Source organism: Leptodactylus fuscus, chromosome 5 (genome assembly GCF_031893055.1).
Source record: "Leptodactylus fuscus isolate aLepFus1 chromosome 5, aLepFus1.hap2, whole genome shotgun sequence".
Classification (NCBI taxonomy): Eukaryota; Metazoa; Chordata; class Amphibia; order Anura; family Leptodactylidae; genus Leptodactylus; species Leptodactylus fuscus.
Window position 1 is genome coordinate 138,670,399 of NC_134269.1, and position 23,413 is coordinate 138,693,811.

The 23,413-nt window shown below is 41.8% G+C and overlaps 2 protein-coding genes across 3 annotated transcripts in view; one reads left to right on the top strand and one right to left on the bottom strand.

Annotated features, from left to right (window-relative positions):
- RPAP3 (RNA polymerase II associated protein 3) overlaps positions 1-13,994 on the bottom strand; it is a 29,695-nt gene extending 15,701 nt beyond the window's left edge. Inside the window, exons 1-10 of the mRNA XM_075274348.1 lie at positions 13,833-13,994; positions 12,607-12,772; positions 12,357-12,500; positions 9,912-10,037; positions 8,170-8,297; positions 7,926-8,047; positions 6,398-6,468; positions 5,862-6,008; positions 3,010-3,137; positions 1,117-1,238 (exon numbers count right to left, since the gene is read on the bottom strand). Coding sequence (XP_075130449.1) covers positions 1,117-1,238; positions 3,010-3,137; positions 5,862-6,008; positions 6,398-6,468; positions 7,926-8,047; positions 8,170-8,297; positions 9,912-10,037; positions 12,357-12,500; positions 12,607-12,759 — 1,141 coding nt within the window. The 5' untranslated portion in view covers positions 12,760-12,772; positions 13,833-13,994. The remainder of the gene's footprint in view (positions 1-1,116; positions 1,239-3,009; positions 3,138-5,861; positions 6,009-6,397; positions 6,469-7,925; positions 8,048-8,169; positions 8,298-9,911; positions 10,038-12,356; positions 12,501-12,606; positions 12,773-13,832) is intronic.
- A 150-nt stretch (positions 13,995-14,144) lies between these two features.
- LOC142204966 (mitochondrial inner membrane protease ATP23 homolog) lies at positions 14,145-22,120 on the top strand. Of its 2 annotated transcripts, none has more exons than XM_075276303.1 (6): positions 14,145-14,338; positions 15,503-15,548; positions 18,539-18,620; positions 18,771-18,908; positions 20,399-20,482; positions 21,762-22,120. In XM_075276303.1, the coding sequence occupies exons 1-6, from the start codon at positions 14,188-14,190 to the stop codon at positions 21,963-21,965; spliced, it is 705 nt and encodes a 234-aa protein (XP_075132404.1). In that variant the 5' UTR covers positions 14,145-14,187; the 3' UTR covers positions 21,966-22,120. The 2 variants fall into 2 exon arrangements, with proteins under 2 accessions (XP_075132404.1, XP_075132405.1); XM_075276304.1 differs by having other exon boundaries at positions 14,272-14,342.
- Positions 22,121-23,413: the final 1,293 nt, after the last annotated feature.

Below are 23,413 nucleotides of genomic sequence, written 5' to 3' on the forward strand. Positions count from 1 at the left end.
TTACCATAATATCACCATTGTCACCAAAAGCCTTTTTGTACTTTAAGTCCACACACTTGAAATAGATTCATATTGTGTAGATTTACTTATATTGTGATTTAGCTTTCAGCAGCAGCCACTGTGATAAACCTGGCATATTTTCAGACTAACTAAATGTACATTACCCAATTGTTAGTAAATCTGGGCCATTTCTCAGTGTCATCAGCTAGCCTGTACTGGTCTCAGGACCAAGGACTGCTTGTCTTGGAAATTCTGGTGTTCTGTCTACCGTGGGTAAGGCTGGGTTTACACTACCGTTGAATTCTGTGATGAATGTGTCCGTTTTAAAAAACAAACAAAAACGGATACCTATCATAACAGACATTAACGGACACTAACTGATGTTAATGTGTCCGTTTTTTTAACTGATCCATTTAATGGATCAATTAAGAAAAACGGACACACTACCATCATTAGTGTCAGTTTTTTTATACTGTCCGTTTTTGTTTTTTTTTGGTTTGTTTCTGCTGTCTGAGCATGCACAGAAAAAACGAACACAAAATAGCGGACAGTAACTGATGGCTATGTTAAAAAAATCATGGACACTTACCGTCCGTTTTTTCTAACTGACACAAAAGTCCTCCATGTAAGATTTTTTGTCCACTGGAACACAAACGGACTTCTGACAGATTGTGTGTAAACGGACACAATATAAAATCCCATTGAAATGAATGGATATTATAACGGATTTCTGACGGTTCAGCTAGTGTCCGTTGCTAAATCTTGTAACGGACAATAGCTACGGACACTCATGGCGGTCACCAAGGATAGGTGAACGCAGCCTAAGAGTTATCTAGCAACATCAAGGTGGTATTTTTTTAGGTTAAGGTAGTCCATTCTCTTTAGCTGAACTTATTGCAGTCAATGCTGACTATGATGATTTCAGTTTTTATCCGACTTTTATATTTAGAGAGGAAGCCTTACTGTTAACTATACATGTTCTATTTGTTTTACTTGCACAGGTATCACTGTAAGTTTCAAGACTGTAAAGTGTAGGTACGCTTCCTATTACTCCGGTCTACATGTTACATGGTTTATGTATGTGTGTTTGCTGGCACTGCATACAAAAAGCTTCACCTTCTCTTGCTTCTCTCAGTCTCCCAAGCATTATCCTTGCAGTCCCTCTTCTGGCAAAAGCTTTTCCATACGACGTATCTAAAGCAATTGCTTGTGTGCAGTCTTCTTCTGCTTCCTGGTATCTGACAGAGACACAAATAAATGATTCCACATACATATACTGTATTGTATTCTGTATATTAATATTTTGAGTTAACTCTTCTAAGGAGATACTTCAGGGCCATAAATGAAAGAATAATATTCTCTTCTAATCTGGAGCAGAGAAGAAAGTATTTTTAGCACAAAACGAAAGCCTATTGATTCACAACCATTAACCTTCTTCTGACCTTTTTCTTGTACATTCACATTCTTAAATGTCACTCTCTTCACACAAAGGTCTCTAAAGGAATTACATAAGGATGGCTCAGCGATATGTGAACACTGTATAGTTAGGAGAAGCAAATGACCTTGGATTTATAAAACACAACTTCTACAGTATCAAACATTCACAATATAGCATCAGAAACCTGAGCATCATGCATTTGGGATTATTCTCTTATCCACATCATTAGAATAAAGTCCAGCTAATTTCATCCCCTGTTATTGACCTGTACATCAGCAGGCTCTATTAAATAAAACTGCACATGGCATGGGAAACTAATGCACGTGCAGTGTTGTGCACAATGTTACTCATGAATAGCTCCTGCACAGCTGTCTGTTTGCCAGGGATGGTAGGTGGGGGACTCCAAATGATCAGATTGCCGAGGAGTTGCATTTTGAAACAGGTTGTCCTTGACTTTAAAGTGAATGTCGACTCAGTTTTCTTTGTTTTTCTAAATTAAATCTGTGAAGTTGAATTTCTTAAATCAATTAACATAGAAGCTACAGCTATACTAAATATTCTGATCCAAATTTCCTACATGGTTAAAAAGGGGAGGTTCCTCCTTTGGGTCCTTGGCGTGTGTTACAGTTCTCACACTTCTTCTCTTCGCTTTCAGGCTCCGGTGACTTTGATAGGCCCTTCACGGGCTTTGAGTCGGCATGTACTGGCTCTGGCCTCCTCTGCCATTCCCTTTCAGAGTTCTACGAGCTGTTGGTCTCCCCCCCCCCCCCCCCTCCGGGCCACAGACCCTCCTTTCTCTCTAAATGGGAGGTAGATCTCAACTTGTCTCTCTCTGACGCGGACTGTGCTAGGATCTTGGAGCTCGCCCACAAGAGCACTATGGCGTGTAAGTACCAAGAGGCGGGTTACAAGATCCTCACTAGATGGTACCATGTCCCATCTCTGTTGCACAGGTTGTTCCCATCCTCCTCTCCGCTCTGTTGGTGCTGTGGCTCGGAGGAGGGGACGCTTTTGCACGTGTTCTGTAGCTGCTCGGCACTGAGGGACTTTTGGGACAGTGTCCACCGCCTAATTTCCCACATTTTCCAAACCACCCTTCCCAATACGCCGGCCTTCTTCTTGCTCCACCTTTCAGACATCCCCCTTCGTGCCTACCGTAAATCGGCTATACGGTACATGATTAATGCAGCTAGAGCTTGCATTCCAGCTCTTTGGAATCCCCCAATTCTCCCTCTCTCCGCAAGGTGGAAGACATCCAATCTATGGAGGACCTCACGGCATCTCTCAGAGACACTCATGAGTCTTTTTTGAAGGCCTGGACCCCCTGGATCCTTTTTCAGGGCTCCAGGCAGTACAAGGACATCATGGGCCAGGGTTAGGCCTTGACCTGGGGACTGTTCGTGGTCCTCAAGAAAATGGTGCATCTTCTGGAATATCTATAGGTACGAGGATATCAGCATAATGTCCCATACAATGCACTGTAGCTGGTTTGATATCTAGTTTATTGATGACAGACTCCCTTTAAATGAAATCAAAGAATATATCATATTTAATTGGAAAATGACACTTACTTTTGAATCTTCAGGTAGGCCATGGCTCGATTTGCTGGTAACAGTGCATTTGTGCCATCTGCAACAATTCCTTGTGTGTAACACTCAATGGCAAGTTCATACTTTCCTTCTTTAAAGTAAGCGTTTCCCTGTACCAATAAAAATATTTTATTCAAAACTCTGACAAATGTCTTGATATCCTGAAGGAGAAAGTATAGCTATAACTGATCATTTTAAACAAAATATTCACAAATTCACATTCAGTGGCCATTTTCTTAGGTACACAATTCGAACACTGGGGAAGATCCTCCTGCCTCTTTTACCATTAGAACAGCTTGAATTCTTTGTCTCTTCCACCATATTGAGTCTACACCACACTCAGTACATCAGCATTAAGAATTTGCTGCAGATATTTCAGCTGTACATACATGTAAAGTTTTAGGGAGGAGTGGAAAAATAGTAGGATTAATATTTTATTTTTAGTCAATCGACAGAATGTAAAGAGAATGAACAAAAGAGAAATCCAAATCAAATCAATATTTGGTGTTGCCATCATTTGCCTTCAAAACAGCACAACATTTTTTTAGATACACTTGCACACAGGTTTTGAAGTAACTTGGCAGGGAGGTTGTTCCAAAGATCTTTTGTGCATATAAGCTTGCTCAAGTCCTTCTGTCTCTTTACATAATCCCAGACAGGCTTGATAATGGTTAGATAAGGGCTTTGTGGGGGCTATATCATCACTTTCAGGACCCCTTGTGACTCTTTAGACAGGAGATAGCTCTAAGGGTGCATTCACACGGAGTAAAATGGAGTGTAATTTGGAGCGTTTATGTAAACGTAAACGCTCCGTATACGCTCCGTAAACACTCCAAATTACACTCCATTTTACTCCGTGTGAATGCACCCTAAATGACATTGGCTGTATGTTGGGGTCGTTGACCTGCCATAGAATAAATTTGGAGACAGATCAAGTTTACCTCCCTTCACATTCAGAAGATGTCCAGCAGTGCCATCAGCTCAGAACTAGCAGAAACCAGAGAGACACATGGGTATACCAGAGAAGTCTGTCCAGAAGTGGTCTTCATGGAAAAATTGTGGCCAAAAAGTCATATCTATGATGTGCAAAGACGGACTAGTGATTTAAAGGGGTTGTTCCGTTAAGGACACTTACACCCTATCCACAGAACAGGGAATAAGTATCAGATCGCCAGGTGCCAGATTGTCGTGTTCCCCAGTGATCAGGAGGACAGGGTACTGAAAGTCTCCGTAAGGATTCCTTGTGAATGGAGTGCCAGTGTGCTTGCATGAACAGCGCTCTGGTCACCTATGCCCGCAGCCTCTAGAAGTGAATAGAGTGCTGGTAACAGAAGCATACTGGGGCTCTATACACAAGGAGGTTTTAGGGGGTAATTCAGTACCCTTCCTCTTGATCACTGGGGGACCCGGCGATGGAACCCTCAACAAATTGGAAACTTATCCTCTGTCCTGTGGATAAGGTATAAGTGTCCAAAATAAGAATACCCCTTTAACTATGCACTAAATCATAGAAACAGGGGTGCATAAAAATGACAGCAGGTGCTCTGCATTCAAGTCAAAATCTTACATACTTGGCTGTAACAGGAGGCATTTTGTTTACCAAAGTGCTCGAAAACAGAAAAATAATGAAACTAAGGACTATCTTAAGCATCAAGAATAACAAGGAGTCCTGGAAGTGATGAAATAGCCCCAACAAAGCCCTGATCTCAACATCATCAAATATGTCCAAGGTTACACGAAGAGACAGAAGGATTTCAGCAAGCCTTCCTCCACAGGAGATCTGTTGTTAGTTCTCCACTGCCAAGTCGCTTCAAAAACTGTGCGCAAAAACATAAATAAATAAATAGATGCGGTTTTGAAGGCAAGTGTTAATTGACAAAAATAAACTTAACACTTCCATTTTCCACACTTTCCGCCTGCAAAAAAGGCTCCCATTTCAATGTGAACCGTTCACTTTTTTTCCCCACTAGCGGGAAAAAGAAGTGACATGCCCTTTCCTCACGCGGATTTCACAGCTGACACAGTCGCAGCATCCACGGCACGAGACTCCCTCCCAATTAGGCCCATTCATTCGGGTCTAATCAGGAGCGGGATGCAGCGGCACTGCATCGCCATCCCGTCGCGGCTAGCCACGCAGACAGTTCACATGGCGGAAAAGGTTTCTGCCGGGTGAACATACCCTAAGAGTTTTACGACCCAATTCTAACCAGTGCCACAGTTAGATGAGCAGACATAAGCAATTTAATCCATACACTTCTTTGGCATCTCTAGAAGCTTTTGCTTGGTAAACGTACAGCCACCTCTCCATTTACAGAATCTGTGGTGCCAGTTGAAATGGGGATATGTGTACACCAATTATACGGATAGGGGTACTCTCAAAGAAGAAAGCAGAGTCTATCAGAAATTTAAAGGGATATCCTGCACATAAGCCATAGAAATCTGTGATGAGAATGTCACTTTAAAAAGCCAATATATATTGTTGCACCTAATAGTGTGTCTACATAGTGTAGTTTATAAAGATTACCCATCACTGTGATAGATCTATGAAAATAAGGACATCAATATCATAGAGGTATACACAGGGGGTGAAATAACAGTGCTAAATGGAAGGCCAGAAATGAAGCACTTCTTGAAGTAACATTTACTATATGTCCCTTCTTATTCAGCTGAAAAGCTCTGAAAGGGATCGCATGACATCATTTATGAGATGTAAGCGGTGTCCAGTGGTTGCAGAGACTCTCACTGCGGCACTTACACCCACAGTTATGCGTACTTTAGTGGTTTAATGAAACAACTACGTTTTAAAGAGTTTTAAATCCGAAGTAAAAACATACCAGATCTTTCTGTACAATAGCTTTTTGTTTCAATTGTTGGGCTTCTATGTTCTTCGCTTCTTCTTCAGATATTTCCACAATTTTCTCCTGAATCTCTTCCCTAATGTCTTCTTTTTCCTGTACTGTATTACAGGATGACTGAAGTTCCTAAAATGCACGTGCAGTACAAAGTTTATTAAAGCAGAGTGGTTACAAAGTGACATCTTCACTAGACACAGAACATGATATAGTTATTATTGATGAATGCATCCATTACAATGGACTACAACAGAATTATTTAGACTTTCTTGTGGGACTTCTTTTATAGCTGAATAACAAATCTTCTGATCTGAAGATGTAGTTATCACCTGATTTATTCCAATTGCTGTATGTGAAAACACTCAGTCATTCTCATTCATCACAATGATCAGACCACAGGTAACAGGTCGTCCCAATATATGCAGGGCTGTTTCAAACTATATGCAACAGTGAAGCAAAATATAATCACATATAAAGTGAAAGAAACTGGATTAACGGAGGATAGAAAAAAAAATTACCAGTGCTATTTTCTTTAGTTCATTTATGGCTTCAAAATTGTTGGGATCCATTTCCAAGACCTTTTCATAATCTGTGCAGAAAACAGAAAAATTATGTAAAATAATAGCATTTCGAATTGTAAACAGTTTTTTGAGACACGTCCAGAAGTGAATCAAGTAGGAAGGAGGATTAGAAGTCATTCCTTTTTATTTCCTATTCTTCTTGAATCGGTTCCTAGCTATGGTTATAAAAACTGCCACAAAAACTGCATGTGTCAAACCAGTCTTAGGGTCCATTCACACAGAGGAAAATAGTGAGGAATTTGGTGTGGAATTTCAGCGCTGAAAAAAAAAAGAAAAAAAAAGACTCCCATTGACTTCAATGGGCTCCTTTTTCAGCACTGAAATTCCACACCAAATTCCTCACCATTTTCCTCCGTGTGACTGGACCTTTAGAAGAACTTCCTAAAACAAGTTATATTAGTATATGGGATAGCTTCCCAGGGAATATCTGTATAGTAGAGAAAAAAAAAAAAAGTATAGCAAAATCCTGAAAATAAAGTATTTTTACGTGTTTTCCGATCCATTTGTATTTCCGCTTGAAAATAAAAAAAATACCTTGTAAACACAAGTCATGGAGTTGTTCTCTCCATCGTTAGAAACTACTTAAAATTGTATTTTTCTTTTTAAACCTATATGTTTCTAGGAAAATTTGGTGACAACCAGCACTGTACTGTATTGACTGCATAGCCAACTAGCTTCTCTCTTTGCCGGCAACATTTATATTAAATTTCAAGGGGTTATCCTCTTAAAACAAAAATAAAACACACTCATTGATCTTAAGACAAAAACAGGGCACTTATTTAGAGTTGGTTCACTTCTGCGTTTGTATTCCGTCTGGGGGAGTCCGCATGGGAACCCCCCCCCGAACGGAATACCGAACGCAAGCAGTGTGCAGTAAAAGCACAGGGATCCCCATAGACTATAATTGGGTCCGTGTGCTTGCCGACAGATCTCTGCTTAGAACATGCGAACAGGAAAGTATTTTACAATCTACTTTCCTGTCCTCATGATTTGTGCAGGCAGCACGCGGCAAGCACACGGACCCCATTATAGTCTATGGGGTCCGTTTGCATTTACTGCACAGCGCTTGCAATTGCGTTTGGTATTCTGTTCAGTCCCCATGCGGACTTCCCCAGATGGAATACCAACGCAGATGTGAATGAGGGGTTACGTATATTTTATCCCCCTTGATCACATCATTATCACCTCTGGCCACAGCAGTTGGAAGTTTAGAGGTTCAGAGAAAAGCTGTTAAGCATTATCACAGCTTCATTATGCTCCAAACTTTTCGACATGCTGACTATAGATAATATTAAGTGAGTTGATCTGAAATTTTTGTTTTTAAGAACAATAAACACGTTAGTGGACAGCCCCTTTAACAGATTAAATCATAATCCTTTAAACTCTGGTGATTTTTTTTCCTCTTCATTTTGTACAAACATCTTTCTTTTGTATGAGCTCATTAAAAGCAAATTTATGAGACAACCTTCTTTTGCTCCTTGAAGATTCTTCAATTGCAGACGACAAGCTCCTCTGCGAGCATAAGCTTTCCAGTAATTGCGGTTTATGGCAATAGCCAGATTGCAGTCTGACTCAGCAACAGCATACCTATAGAAACAAAGAGAAGAGGGGAAAAAAAAAAAGAAACAAAATGTTATCAGCTTTAAGGCAGCTTACAAATTATGAAATCAGTTTGTCCAAGAAAAATACCGTCAGGACAAAGCACTTACTTTTTCAGTCTAAAGAAAGCAGATGCTCGATTTGTAGGCAAGACCGCATTGTACGGATCAGCATTCATGCCTTTTGTGTAACACTGCACAGCTTCATCATACTTCCCAGCTCTAAAGTAATTATTTCCCTGAAGCAAAAATTGATATGTATAGTTATTATAAAAGATGACATTTTAAGCTTTGTATGAGTTAGTTACTTTTCACAGATATCAAATCATCAACAACCCAACACTAATTTTGCCGAGATCTGAATGTTATTTACTTATACCGTGCCTACATATTCCCCAGAGTTGTACCTCATTACTCACACTGGTCCCAAATCCCTCTGGGGCTCAAAATGTAAATTCCAAATTAACTACTGTATGCTTGTGGAGTGTGGGAGAAAACCATACAGCATCCAGTACTGCAAAGCAACAGTCGTAATCCCTTGGCCACCACAATGTCCTGATTCCATCAAAACACTGGCCTATGGAGCCAAATGATTTTGCTATGAAAATAAACAGCCCAACTCCAATTAGTCCCTGGGTGAAAACCCCTTTAGGCTGACACTTTTTAGGTCATTGACAACCTAAGGAGAAAGCCATAAGAATTCATGTGTGCCATTAACCTAATAATTACATAGTTGATTTTGCAAATCAAAATTTCTAATGTTTCTACCTTTACCATTAACACAAAGCAATAATTCCATTTCCACTGACATCCTTGTGAGAGCGTGCTCATAAACAGAAGCCAATGGAAACAACCTGACCTGCAGTGTAAAGTATGGACAAAGCAGCAGTCTAAAGCTATATATGCACACAATCATCTGCATAAAACAACTCCATGGGAAACCAGCATGGATGGCATATGGATAATATCTGCGGTCCATGACTCTATGGACTCATTCATTTCATATAGTTATCCATGGGACGCAAAATGGACAGGAATAAAACCTTCCTAAATTTGGCCCTGGGCTCATGTCCCCCCTATACAGACCTGAGATAACACATGGACATTTGTATGAGATCATAGAAAATAATGGGTCAGAGTGTTAGCCATTAAAAACATTGCTAGCACAATGTTAGGGTCAGTGCACACTAAGTTTTTTGGTGCTGATTTTGACGCTGAATCCGCCTCAAAATCAGCCTATGAAAAAAAGCCTCCCAATGGAGTTCTATTGGGAGGCTTTTTTTGAAAGCTGATTTTGAGGTGGATTCAGTGTCAAAAAAACTCTGTGTGAACTGACCCTTAAAGCACACGTTCAAGTATATGGAGTCTCAGAAATGACTTTGGATTTCAGAATTCAATAAAGTCGAAAAATGTAACTGTATTATAGCAAAAGATCAACTGAACAAATAAATAGCACTTAAAGAGGACCTTTCATCAGATTGGGCACAAGCAGTTCCATATACTGCTGGAAAGCTGACAGTGCGCTGAATTCAGCGCACTGTCAGCTTTCCCGATCTGTGCCCCGGGTAAAGCGCTATAGGTCACGGTACCGTTTTACAGTCAGAAGGGCGTTTCTGACAGTTAGCCAGGGACGCCCTTCTGCCCAGCAGCGCCTATCGCGCTGCATAGAGTTCCTCCCCGCTCCACAGTACAGCGCGATAGGCGCACTGTCAGCTTTCCAGCAGTATATAGAACTGCCTGTGCCCAATCTGATGAAAGGTCCTCTTTAAGCACTACTCAAAGTGAAGTGTAAAAAAGTAAACTTGAGAACACTTCTAGTTTAATAAAAAAACAAATAAAAAGGAAACGTATACCTTTTCTTTTTCTGCTAAAGCCTTTTCTGTATCAACTTTAATGCCATCTTCATCCCCAGAATCAGATTCAGCAGACACCGATTCATTAGCGTTTTCTTCTTTATCAAGTTCCTGTAAGGCTTTGTCCTAAACCATATAGTACATACAAGTTATTTGTGTATGTAATAAAATAAATACAGGTGAGCCTGCTAAAAAGACAACATCTAAAATGCTATTAATTTAACAAAATTACACAAACAAATCACTGATTAAAGGGGTTGTCTCACCAAGATAACCTCTAATTAAAATAAAGCCAGTGCAAAAATTAGCCGATGACTAGGGATCCAGAGTCTGTAGCCCTTGGTGATCACATACGATCACCAGTCAGCCGATGTAGGGAGAAATGCACCTCTACAATTATATATTCCAGACAAAAATCCACTAGAACTTGAGATGTTCTTGCAGAGTAGCTCTGTATTTTGGTTCACAGTGAGGCCTTTCAAGTTAATAACGTCTTCTTGACACCAATTCCACACAAAATTTGTCCAGTACCCTACAGTCCTCCTTTAGGCCAGCATTTTGGCTGCAGTGGGAACGCCGCATTCTACATTACCTGTAAAGCGGATGGGATTCTGGCTTATCCCATCTACAAATTGCAGAATAAAATCTAGAGGGGAAAAGTTGTGTTTTCAAAAATGCTTGCATTTTTTGAAAATTGCGAAATTTCAATTTTATCTATAAAAACTCTAGCATTTTTCCATATACATATAAAAGCGACATAAAGGACACAGAGTTTTCTGCGATAAAACGCTGTGGAAAAAAATGTGACGCATTTTAACTGTGGTCTTTTTTACAGTGTTTTTTAGCTGTGACTTGCTAGGTGGGACCTTAAAGGGGTTGGCCACTTTCAGACCAATATTGACAAAAAAAAAGTACAATAAAAATATATACAGTTTTCCAATATACTTTCTGTATCAATTCCTCATGGTTTTCTAGATTTCGGCTTGCTGTCATTCATTCTGTTACTTCTAGAGGATAAAACTCTGACCATGGTCATGTGATTTACGGTCCATGGTCATGTGATGAGGACACAGGTGCACAGCTGATTACCAGGCAGATGTCTGATTATTGTGCTGTGAGTCTAACGAGCAGCACCTGTGTGATCATCACATGACCATGAACCGTAAATCACATGACCATGGTCAGAGTTTTATCCACTAGAAGTAACAGAATGAATGACAGCAAGCAGAGATCTAGATAACCGTGAGGAATTGATACAGAAAGTATATTGGAAAATTGTATATCTTTTTATTGTACATTTGTTTGTTAATATTGGTCTGAAAGTGGCACACCCCTTTAAGCTTAAAGAGGGCCTTTCATGTTCTCATGAAAGTGCGGTTTTATACACCGCCCATTATGTGCCCCAGTGGCGTTAGTTGTGGCACCAATATCTCCCCACTGTCAGAAGGGTGTTCCTTACAATCTAGCGTCATCGTTGGGCTTTGAAGAACACTGCCTCTGACAGTACTCGTCCATAGCCTTGTACTGAGGGGGACTTCCTCACAACTCAGCGTCATCGCTGGGCGGTAAGAAATGCTCCCTCTGACAGTGCAATGCTATGTTAGAGTACAGTCGGGAAGGAGTGGGGTAAGAGGTTGGCGTTCCTTATAGTCCATCAATGACGCTGAACTATGAGGAATGCCCTTCTGACAGTCGGGACTCTACCTGGGGCCTTAGCCTTACTCTTGCAAAATACTACCATATAAACAGAAGAACTAAATTGTCAGGAATTTAAAGTAAACTGCAGGCAAACGGTGTCACAGTCTCACCGGATATCATCAGAAGTCTAAAAAAACTCACTAGACTAGCATTGGAGAAACAGATTTCAGAGTGAGACTAAGGTGCCATGGGAATATCCGCAGCTCTAAAGCGCTGCAGGAAAAACCGTGGCGGGAACACATTGCGGTCTTTCCCGCAGTGCTTGGACAGAAAGTTAATGGAGTTTTCATCCGCGGACTTTCCGTTACAATTATATCTAAGGGAAAGCCGCCGGAGTTTCCGTAGATATAATTGACATGCTGCAATTTCCAAAACCGCATTGGTTTTAGAAATCACAGTGTGTCCGCGCTATGGTTTTAAACGCAAAGTAGGCATGGCATTCGCATGAATCCCATCCACTTTGCAGATACTGTAAAAAGACGCAATTTTTCCCACGGTGTTTCCGCTGAAGGCAAATCGCAGTGTTTCCGTCCCGAGGGGCCCCGGCCTAACAAAGATTAATGTATATATAAAAATACATTACTGACTAATTCTCTAACACTTTTGTATAAATAAGGTGAATATTAACGAACAGAAATTTCAAAAACTTTAAAGCACAGCATACAGTAATCTATATAACACTGTATCATAATTTTTCTTTAGGTAGAAAAAAAACACTAAACAAGAACTCGAAGGGAATACACTCACCACATCCAGCTTGTCCCAGTAGTCGTAGTCATGCAATTTTCTTTTGGGATTTTTGTTCTCTTCATTTTTCTTAGTTTCAATAGACACTTTACTTCTGGTCTTTTTCTTTTTTCTATAATCTTTATTTCTGATAGGTGGCAGTGTCTAAAGGAAGGTATATTTACATATTACTGTATGATCTAAATGTTACAGCAGTGTCATATGTGAAAGATTCTTCTGTTCCTAGATCATGCAATGCAGACAAACCTACCTCTTCACCTGTGACTGCCTGGGTACTCAATTTAGCATCCTTCTGTTTGATGTCCTTTTCCCAGTTTTCCAGCTCTCTCATGAAGTCTTGCAGCTCCTCTGCATTTTGCTTCATTTGTAACTGCAATTCAAGTGCTTTGTTTGGAGAAGACATGGTGGTGATGGGCCTGGAAAATAAGAAAGTATGAATACTAAAGAGACTCATATAGACCTCCAGACTTTCAGTTTGTCTGTTTTTGCCACAGGGAATAAGTCAAACTGTGACAAAGATATACCTATGAATGCATGACTGTATTCTGACAACAGTAGTCTTGAAGGAGCTTATTTCCCTGTCCCCACTGAAAACAAACATATGCTTGGCTCAGTCAAGAGAGGAATAGCTTTTGGCTTAATAACTGTTCAACAAACAGCTATTGTGGTCACTAGGTAGCCCTAGCCTAAAGATGGCCATCCATACTAGACAGGAAACACCCATCCAACAGTCTCTTCACTGCCCCCAAAACACATCCATGCTTGACAGACCATGCATATGCCCTGAATGGAGACAGAAGAGTAAACCACTATCAGGCGCATCTCATGGCGGTGTATCTTTCCATAGAACAATAGTATCAGCTTATTGAACAACATCTGACATCACTAATCTGTCTATGTCTATGACCAGCTAGGAATCGGACCGTAGTACACCAAGAGCAGAAAGCTATAGGGAATAAAACAACTCAAGGGCTGGTCACATCCTGTTTTGGTCATCGGCTTAACTGATCGGTTTTATGGATACAAGACATTGACGGAAAATAATGAGTATCCAGTTACATAGACTCAACGTTAAATGGATCAGTTTCTATCCTTGTTTTGTGGGACATAAAGTGCGGCACGTCTAGCATCCACCAGAAACTGATTTACTGACTATGTAAATACATTGTCGTGAGTTTCCTCCAGTTATGTGTATTTGTAGAACTGTACATTACTATGGTGTAGGCGTCACCTACAGCCTATCTATCTATCTATCTATCTATCTATCTATCTATCTATCTATCTATCTATCAGCTTGAGAACAAGGTGAGGACCTGGGTACAAAGGTAATATTATGCTCTGGGGGATGGGGGCGAGTCAGCAGCATGTCGTCTGCCCTACCATCATGCCCCGAGCTACTCCTAGCACTGACCCTATGGAGAGCCCCCGGGCAGTACAATGGCTGGCACAGGGCACACACACATGGCAGCCACTTACCTCCAGCTCCTCACTCAGCCGCCGCTCTACTATCGCTTCCTATTCTCTGACTCCCGGCATGCTCCGCGCCTACACGGTAACCATAGAGACCAACGTCGCCTTAGTCTCAATGACCTCCCCGAACTACGTAACGGCGCAGTCCTGCCGCAAATCCCATGCACAGAAACAGACACATGATAGGAAATAGGAAATGTCCGACGCGGAAAAGAATTGTTTGGATTCTCCTTTTGCCTCAACTAAAAATAGGTACAAGTGTTCCGTGTTGGTCATTACGTCATGACGTCACTTGCTGACGTCCAAAGATGGCAGCTTCCTGTATAGGTTCAGATGTGTTTGTAAGGTGAGAGGGGGACAAATGGAGAGAGACAGCTCGGCGCATGAAGCACATGGCTATCCTCTGTTCCCGGACAGGCAAGGCTGTGAGGACAGAAGAGAAGCAATGGAAGCTAAAACCGGCGGAGCTAACACTACGTGCCAGAGGATGCTGCACATGACCATGGAAATGAGTAGGTGTGATGTGGCTGGATTCTCCTCAGCTTATATGAGCAGCCCTACACTATATACAGATGGAGCACAACTGGGTGATATCACAGAAGACTACACAAATCTATGAGAAAATCATTGAAAGAGGATTCCCAATTACCTTGCCTACTGTGATAAGAGGTCACGCCATATCAGTGTCACCAGTTTGGAATAACTCTGCTCCCTCTGTATGTGTGTACTGGGGTACTGACAAGCTGCACATTCTCTGCTGCTGAATATCCAAAGCCAACTCTGCAGCAGCAGTGTCACAATTCATGATGTAATTGCAGCAGATTTACCAGATCTAAGCCTTGGTTCACATCTGTATTCAGCCATTCCGTTTGGCTATCCGCACGAAATATGTGGACAGAAAAGTCCTGCAAGCAGCACCTCTCTCTTTGCATTGTGCTTGCGGAAACCACACGGTCCCATTTATAGTCTATGGGGTCTGCGGGTTTCCTAAGGTAACTGCTTTTTATGCGGATAGGTTTCCATTCGGAGGGTCCCCAAGTGGACTCACCAAATGGAAACTTGAACGCACATGTGAACCGGGCTTCACTGAGCATTGTAAAGGTTGAAGACCTGACTCCTCTCATGTGGGGAAGTTATCTCCTATTCACAGGATAGGGAAAGTTTGCAAATTGGTGGGGGTCTAACTACTCAGGTCCCCATCGATCCGGAGAACAAGGAATTTTTGTTCCCCCACTCTGAATAGAGAAGTGTACAGTATGCCTACTGCTCTTTTCATTACAATGGGTGTCCTGATGTTAGCAGACAGTGCTGCCTGACCTGTGCTCCATTTACAACAGGGATAGAAGTCTCCCATTCTCCTAATGGGTGGAGGATTGAGCAGTTGGACCCTTATCCCCTATTCTGTTACTAGGAGATAACTTGCTCAAATGGGAAAACTCCTTTAAAGTCTGCACTTTTGGTGGATGAGATTCTTTGCAGGTTCTGTAATGCACTGTGGATTTTGCAGCAGAAGTTTAACAGTGCATCCACTTTTTGAGTTATGCTTTAATAGGTTAATTGATACTCATATTAACTTATATGCACCACTGATTGTGCAAATGAATTCAATAATTTATATGTGTTTACCTTTTATTTATAAGAACCCTATTTCTAACTCTTACATATTATTTTTACAGGTCCATATGCCAAGCTTCTTTTAGATGCCATGAAGCAGTCTGGTTGGTAAGTGTATATTATGTGCTAAAGCAATTCCAACAATATGACTGTTTTCTTCAGAATAGAACGCCATACATTTCCATGGGCGGTGTCTGGTACTACAGCTATGTTGCAAAGCTGCTAGTCACCCACAATCTTTGGAGATATATGGTGCTGTTTTTGTTATACTGGTCAATTTTATTAACTGGAACTTATCAGCATAATTTTGCCCCATAAACCAACAGCAGTACCTGACAGAGCATCTCACATGTTGCCCATTGCTTTCTACATAATGTCTGAGTGCTGTCTTAATCCTTAGAGAAATAACATTTATTGAATATGTAAAGGGTTTTAAGGGGGCTCTATCAGCAAAATCATGCTGTTAAGAGCCCCATATTTTCGTGCATAGCCTTTAAAAAGGCTATTCAGGCACCGGTAAAGATGTATTAATCTACCCCCCCCCCCCCCCCCCGTTTTAAAATAATAACCTAAAAAAGAATGTGCTCTACTTACGGATCGTGCACGCTGGGCGGGCATTCAGGGTGTGTCTTCATCTTCTTCCCCGCCTCTTCTTCCTCCGATTTCCTCTGGTCCCGTCTTCCTCCAGCGCTCGCGAACGGACAGTGATAGCCTGGGCGCATGCACAGTAGCTGTAGTAGAAGCCGCATGCTACTGCGCATGCGCCCAGGCCGTTTTTTTATATCAGTGTCCGCGAGCGCCGGAGGAGGACGGGATCAGAGGAAGAAGAGGCATGGAGGAGGATGAAGACACACCCTGAATGCCTGCCCACCGTGCACGATCCGTAAGTAGAGCACATTCTTTTTTAGGTTATTATTTCAAAACGGGGGGGGGGGGGTAGTTTAATATAACATTTACGGTGCCTGAATAGCCTTTTTAAAGGCTATGCACGCATATGTGGGGCTCTAGCAGTATGATTTTGCTGATAGAGCCCCTTTAAAGTCAGTGGGGTGTAGAGCTAACATGTAAAATCAAGCTCTCCATGCTCTATCACCTCCTGTCTGCTGTAAAGACCCAATGAAATCCTGCCCGGTAGTTGTCTCAGCACTGGATGTACATTCCTGGCATTCACCCGGCGGTTCAGTCAAGCAACTCAGCCAGGTAACTTAAGCGCTGGGCCTGACTACCACTGACCTATATGGTTATTGTTCTATTGCATACACCCCACTCTGCATTGAAGCCGCCAGACTGAGATGTGTCACTGAGCACTTGGTGCGTGTGCAATGATGACATGAAGCTGGGGGGCATACACTCAGCTTCAGTGCAGAGCTTGAGAGCTCACAAGATATCATGAGGCTGGAGTGGGTATGTCACAGAGGCTGAGGTTAGTACATTGCAGCATAAGGGAGGTGACAGAATGACGAGCGCTTGACTTTCTGTGCTAGTCCTCCTCCTCCTCCTTAATTTCAAACCCCTCATTTGCATATTCAATAAAAGTATTTTTTTTTTAAAAAAAAAATTTCTTATTGATAAGGTAGCACTTACACGTTATGCAGGCTATGTTGGCCCACAGGTGAGATGCCTTGTCTGGTCCTACTGTTGGTTTATGGTGATAACAGATTCCCTTTTAACTATGAGGGAACAGCCACATAATTAACACTACAGGCATGTAATTGTGAACATAGCCATTATACAATATTAAAGGAACTCTACATGGAAAAAAATGTATTCTTTTGCTTGTTAGAAAAAAAGACATAGTTAACCCTTCTGCCACTATGCCACCATATAAGTTGTTACCCCCACCTATTGTTTCTACCTAATAACCCTTATAGCTTGTAAGGGGGCGTTCACACTACGTCGGTGTCCGACAGGTAGTGTCCGCTCAAAATCTGTCACGGACATTAAGAGCGGACACTAGCTGTGTCCGTGACACCTGTCATTCATTTCAATGGGCATCGGGTGCGTTCTTTTGCACTCCGTGCCCGTCCTTCCCTGTCCGCAAGTGAAGATGTCCGACTTCTCAAGCGGATAGAAAAACCCTACATGCAGGGTTCTTCTGTCCGCTTGTGAAGTCGGACATCTTCACTTGCGGACAGGATAGGACGGGCACGGAGTGCAAAAGAACGCACCCGATGCCCATTGAAATGAATGACAGGTGTCACGGACACAGCTAGTGTCCGCTCTTAATGTCCGTGACAGATTTTGAGCGGACACTACCTGTCGGACACCGACGGTAGTGTGAACGCTCCCTAAGCCTGCGGGCAGGGGTCTCATCCCTAGTTGTCAGGTTAGCCATCTGGTTAGTTTTGTGTTTATTTTACTATGTATGTAAATCTCTACACAATTGTACAGCCCCTGGAATCTGTAAATAAATGATAATAAAGTTGACTTCATGCACCCAGTACTATTACTGTCATGTGATCAGCAGACTAACCTGCCCATTTACACAGCGTCTGCTATGTTGACCAGAAGTCACTATTTCTATGCATGGCTGTGAGAACCTGGATGTGAATCGCATAGATTTGAACAGTAAAAGTGATTTCTGGTCCACACAGGAGATGTATATATTAGCATGTTTTTTTAACCTTGGTATCAAAACCTCATAGACTGTGCCCTTACCATATGGTGCTATTTTGTTCTGCTGCTTTTCCGTAGCGTCTTTTACTAAACCATTTTTCTACAACCTGTGGCCTTAGCCTAAAGGGTACTTTCCTCTCAGTCTTTTGTTGCTGAGATGAGAATACCTATGTCTGTGTCCACCACAGATGATTGTGAGTTCAAAAATCAGCCCAATAAGGGTGTTCTACACTGTATCCATAAGTTACCTATCTGGAGATACAGAAACAGAATTGCACAGCGGCTGCCAGCATAATTTTGACACCTGGCACTTTTGTCACAGATTCACTTTAAGGGTCCATCACTGCTTTCTTGAATAGTCTAAATGTAACAGTCACGCCAGTAAATTTTTGCACTGTGGATATGGATGTATTTTGGTCCAACAAAAATGCCTTTTTTTTTTTTTTTTTTGTCTTTAAGTGAAAGTACATTGTCTTTTTCAGCACAGTCTCTAGAGACAGGCATTTCTCTTGTGAAGACTGTGACGGATCAGTAAGTGGAGGCTTTGATGCAGATACATCTGAAGTAAGTGAACAGCTTAAAAAGTACAGGGCTTTGCAGTAAGATACAATTGATTTAATATAAGGCTTTCTAAAGAAGGGAAAAATACAGCTAATTTAGACCAAAATTCAGATGTCCAAATATATATATATATTTTTTTTGTCCTTTTTACAGATTGTGTTGTGTCAGAATAACATCCACAATCAGTCGCACATGAACCGCGTGGTGACACACGAGCTGATTCATGCATTTGACCACTGCCGGGCACATGTTGATTGGTTTAATAACGTTCGGCATTTAGCATGCTCTGAGGTAAGCAGATCATTTAAAATTATGAAGCTAGCTTTCATTTTTAGGTTGGCTTCATATGGTATTTGAAGTGGATAACTACTGCAGACTTGCTGATGGCTAATCCGCTGCAATGTAATATAGCTGCAAAATCAATGAGTTAATCAAAATGCAAAATTATTGTTTGCGCCCCCCTCCCACCTTAGAAAATGATCCTGCAAGTATGTATGATGGGGTGGGAGAGAGGGCTGACTTAGTTAGTTGGGAAAGACTAGTAGTGGGTGGACTAGCTAGGGAAACAGAGAGGGGGGTGAGTGAGAAAACCTCTTTAATGACCTGTCTTTAGGGGTTTGACCACTCAGACCTTCACTGATCAGGAGAATTGGGGATTTCTGCTGTACTTCAGCAATATCCAGGGCTTCCATTGAATGAATGAAGGGGAGCGTGCACTGCCTGACTGCTGCTCCATTCTGAAGTTTTTGGTTCTGCTGATCCACTAATCAGCAAATAGAAAAAATTGCTTTGATGGGAAAACTCCTTTTAATTGTGGGTCTTCTCTCCTTTTAAAGTTCCATTACACTTTTGTTCTCCTTCCAGATCAAGTTTGCTGTGGTTGGGCCAAATGCTTCGGCAGCCATGCCACATTTGTGGAATCTTGTGCACAGGTCTTGAAAAAGTGGCTTGTGTGTACAACTGTCTGGAAACTGTATGGTTGTCTTGGCAACTGTATCACCCAGTGTGCATTAGCGGAGTAGGAGGATACATGTGGGCAGGTAGCGGCAGATTAGGTAAGAGATATATGGAGGGGACAGGTTGTGGATGGCTTTGTATGTAAGCGTTAGTATATTGAACTGTATTCGCTGGGCAACAGTTAACCAGTGAAGGGGTTGGCAGAGGGGGGAGCAGCCGATGAAGAAGGGAGGGTGGAGAGGTGTATTAAGCAAGCAACACGATTTAAGATGGACTGGAGGGGGCGAGAGTATTCGCTGGAAGGCAATGGAGAAGGGTGTTACAGTAATCTAAACGGGAGATAATGCGGGCGTGAACTAGCATCTTTGTGTTTTCAGAGGTGAGGAAGGAGCGGATTCGATGGATGTTCTTGAGTTGGAGGCGGCAGGAAGTGTTGAGGGTTTGTATGTGCCATTTGAAGGATAGGTCAGAGTCCAAGGTTATCAAAGGCAGCGGACCCATGGGACAGGGGTAAGCATGGTTCCATTAACTATGACAGATGGGTCAGGTGGAGGGGCTGTACGAGGTGGGCCAAAGATGATGAACTCTGTTTTCTCCATGTTGAGTTTGAGAAAGTAGGAGGAGAGAAAGGAGGCTACGGCCGCTAGACACTTTGGAACTCTGAACAACAGAGAGGTAATGTTCGGTCCAGAGAGGTATATTTGAGTGTCGTCAGCATAGCAATGGTATTGAAAACCATTGTTCAGTACTTTTGTGTAGTATGTTTCTACTAACCGCAGTATTGTTTAGTACTGTTACAATTTGTATTTTGTCTTTTGTTACAGATCAGAGCTGCCAATCTCAGTGGAGACTGCTCACTTAGTAATGAAATTAGCCGCTTTAATTTTGGCTTGAAACAACATCATCAGGTATGTCTTCTGGAAATTAATGGGGTCTGACATATTCATGAGCTGTGTGCTTCCCTTGCCCATTGAGTGATTACTGACTGCTTTGAAAACTTTTCCCTATGTAGAATATTAGGGAGAAAGTTGTTATTTAGTGCCGGGGAAGCTCACAGCTCATGAATCGCTATACTCCAAGTACAGAGCACTTGCCGCACATTACAATTACCGTATTTTTCGGACTATAAGACGCACCTAGGTTTTAGAGGAGGAAAATTGGGAAAAAAAATTTTGAAGCAAAAACTGGTAAAATATTTAATATATGGGAGTTGTAGTTTTGCAACAGCTGCAAGGCCACATTGACAGGTGACCCTGCAGCTGTACGGGGATGTATAGAGCGTTTTTTTTGCGGGGCCAGCTGTACTTTTTAGTTATACCATTTTGGGGGATATCTATTGCTTAGATCACCTTGTATTGAAAAAAAAACAGGAGGTGATTTAGAACTTTTATTTATTTCATATTTTTAAAGCTTTTTTTTTTTTTTTTTTTTACTATTTTATTCCCCCCCGGGGGCTTGAACCTGCGGTCACTTGATCGCAAGTCCCATAGACGGCAATACAACTGTATTGCCGTCTATGGGACATTCTGTCTATTAGTATTACGGCTGGTCATAGAGACCAGCCGCAATACTAATATAGCCGTGACAGGCCGGGGAGCCTCATTAGGCTCCCGGCTGTCACCCGAACAGGTCGGCTCCTGCGATATCGCCGCGCAGGAGCCGGCCTGCAACTTTACAGGTACGGGGCCGGTGGGGACCGGCCCCGGGGGAGAAGGGGCCACGGATACTGACCCGGCATCCGCTGTACTAGAGAGGCGGATGCCGGGGAGGGATAGACGCCGGGGCCTGAGACATCGCTACGATCCTCTGCCCTGCATGAAGCCAGCGGCGGGGGCACGGAGGAGCCCCTGCCGCTGCTGGCTTCATGCAGGGCAGAGGAGCGCAGCGATGTCTCAGGCCCCGGCACCTGTAATGGCGTCTATCACTTGCCGGCTTCCGCCTCTCTATTACAGCGGATGCCAGGCGCCACCTTCAGACTATAAGACGCACCCTTCTTTTCCCCCAAAATTTTGGGGAAAAAAAGTGCGTCTTATAGTCCGAAAAATACGGTAATAATATTGAGCTATTTGCAGAGAACAGGTCACGTGTTGTAGAATTTACAAACCATTAAATTAATCTTGTTTGTTCATACAAATAATATGATCTTCATTTTTGATCTAACCTAATTTTTCCTTGTTTTATTACCAGGCTTGTGTGAGAGGCCGTGCTCTGCGCTCTATATTGGCCGTCAGACAGATCAGTCGCGAGGCAGCAGAAAAGGCTGTAGATGACGTGTTTGAAACATGTTTTAATGACTATGAGCCATTTGGACGAATCCCTCACTGTAAAAGAGATGCTGATATGGCATATAGAGATTTTAAAAACCAACGAAGATATTATGTAAACCTTTGAACACTAAAACATTACATAGACATCAGGTTACAAATGGATTCTTATTATGATCTAGTAATCATCATGAATCAGAATTGCAAACCTCAAGCAGCAGCACAGAAAAGCCTCAATGCTTTAAAGAAATGGAATATCTTAAGCTATGTTTCATACTATGTGTGTATATTGTATGTTTTTTTTAAATTTTATATTTAATTCTATGATTATAAAATGATTTTTGCTTTGGCAGCACTATATAAACACACAGTTTACAGTATGTTTGAAAGAACATTATTACTCCTTCAAAGTAGAACATAACTGCTAACTTCATTTTGGGGCTAAAATCCAGTGTATGTGTGTGTATGTTTAATATACTTTCAATCATAAATTACATTACACTTGCTCATAAAAGCATCAAGAAAGGAAGGCTACTTCTATAGCCAATTGCCATAGTGTATTTGGTGTAATGACACTAAATTCTATGTTGAAATATGTATGTAACAGATGCTAATTTTGGTACATATATAATTGCACTCTTCAGTGATTGCATTCTAATCAAACACATCTGCAGCAGACGTTTACAGCAGTATCAGGGCATGCCAAGATTCTGTTTCTGAATATTCCTTTCTGACTCAGGGGCTAAACCATGTAGATAATGAAATTGACACTTTTTAGAAAATGTCTCCCACCACTTTCAGTTCTTGAGGGATTAGACACAATGGAGACCAGTCACTCATGAGTGTTGTGCTCTATTGTTCAAATTCAGATGGATCATGTAGTGTAGACCATGGGTCAACAACCCCTGACATGGGTGCCAAGAGTGGCAAAAATGGTCAAAACAAAACTGCTATTATTATACTTTGGGGTCTCGTCAGAGCCCAGAGTATAATAAGTGGAGCCCCAGGAGAGGTGGTGATGAAACATAAAAAACAATGTTACCTCTCCTGTGCTCCGGAGCATCTCCCTGCTGTCATCGGCACTTCTGCCTCTTGTAAGATACCGCATAATGACACCGACATAACCTATGAGACCCAATCAGCGGTTGCTGACATCAGACAGTATAATGATAGCAGTGTGTATCAAAAATTCGATGGGATGTAAAACCCTGTGCAGGGGCTGCTATGGAGCATAATACTGTGTGCTGTGGTGATAAGGGACATTATACTATGTGGAGGGGCCACTATGAAACATTATTCTCTATAACGGTATGTTTTTGCACAAAAGACACAGGCAGTGTTAGGGTTTTTTTTTTTGTTTGTTTTTTTTTTTTGGGGGGGGGGGGGCAAAAAAAATACACCATGTGAACGCAGCTTTACATCGACTTAAAAGTATCAATGGTCTTTGAAGAGAGCTGCATCCAGATACATAGTGTGTTACCACCATAGGGATGCTGCCATATGGTGCTCATATACACATACTTTTACCACTAATTGGGGGCTGCACAAGTACTTTCATTGTTCTAATTAGAAAGT

Coding starts and splice junctions, on each gene's coding strand:
- LOC142204966 (XM_075276303.1), top strand. CDS start 14,188: ATGGAGAGAGACAGCTCGGCGCATGAAGCACATGGCTATCCTCTGTTC. Junction 15,549..18,538: donor GCCATGAAGCAGTCTGGTTG/GTAAGTGTATAT, acceptor TGTCTTTTTCAG/CACAGTCTCTAGAGACAGGC. Junction 18,909..20,398: donor GGCATTTAGCATGCTCTGAG/GTAAGCAGATCA, acceptor CTTTTGTTACAG/ATCAGAGCTGCCAATCTCAG.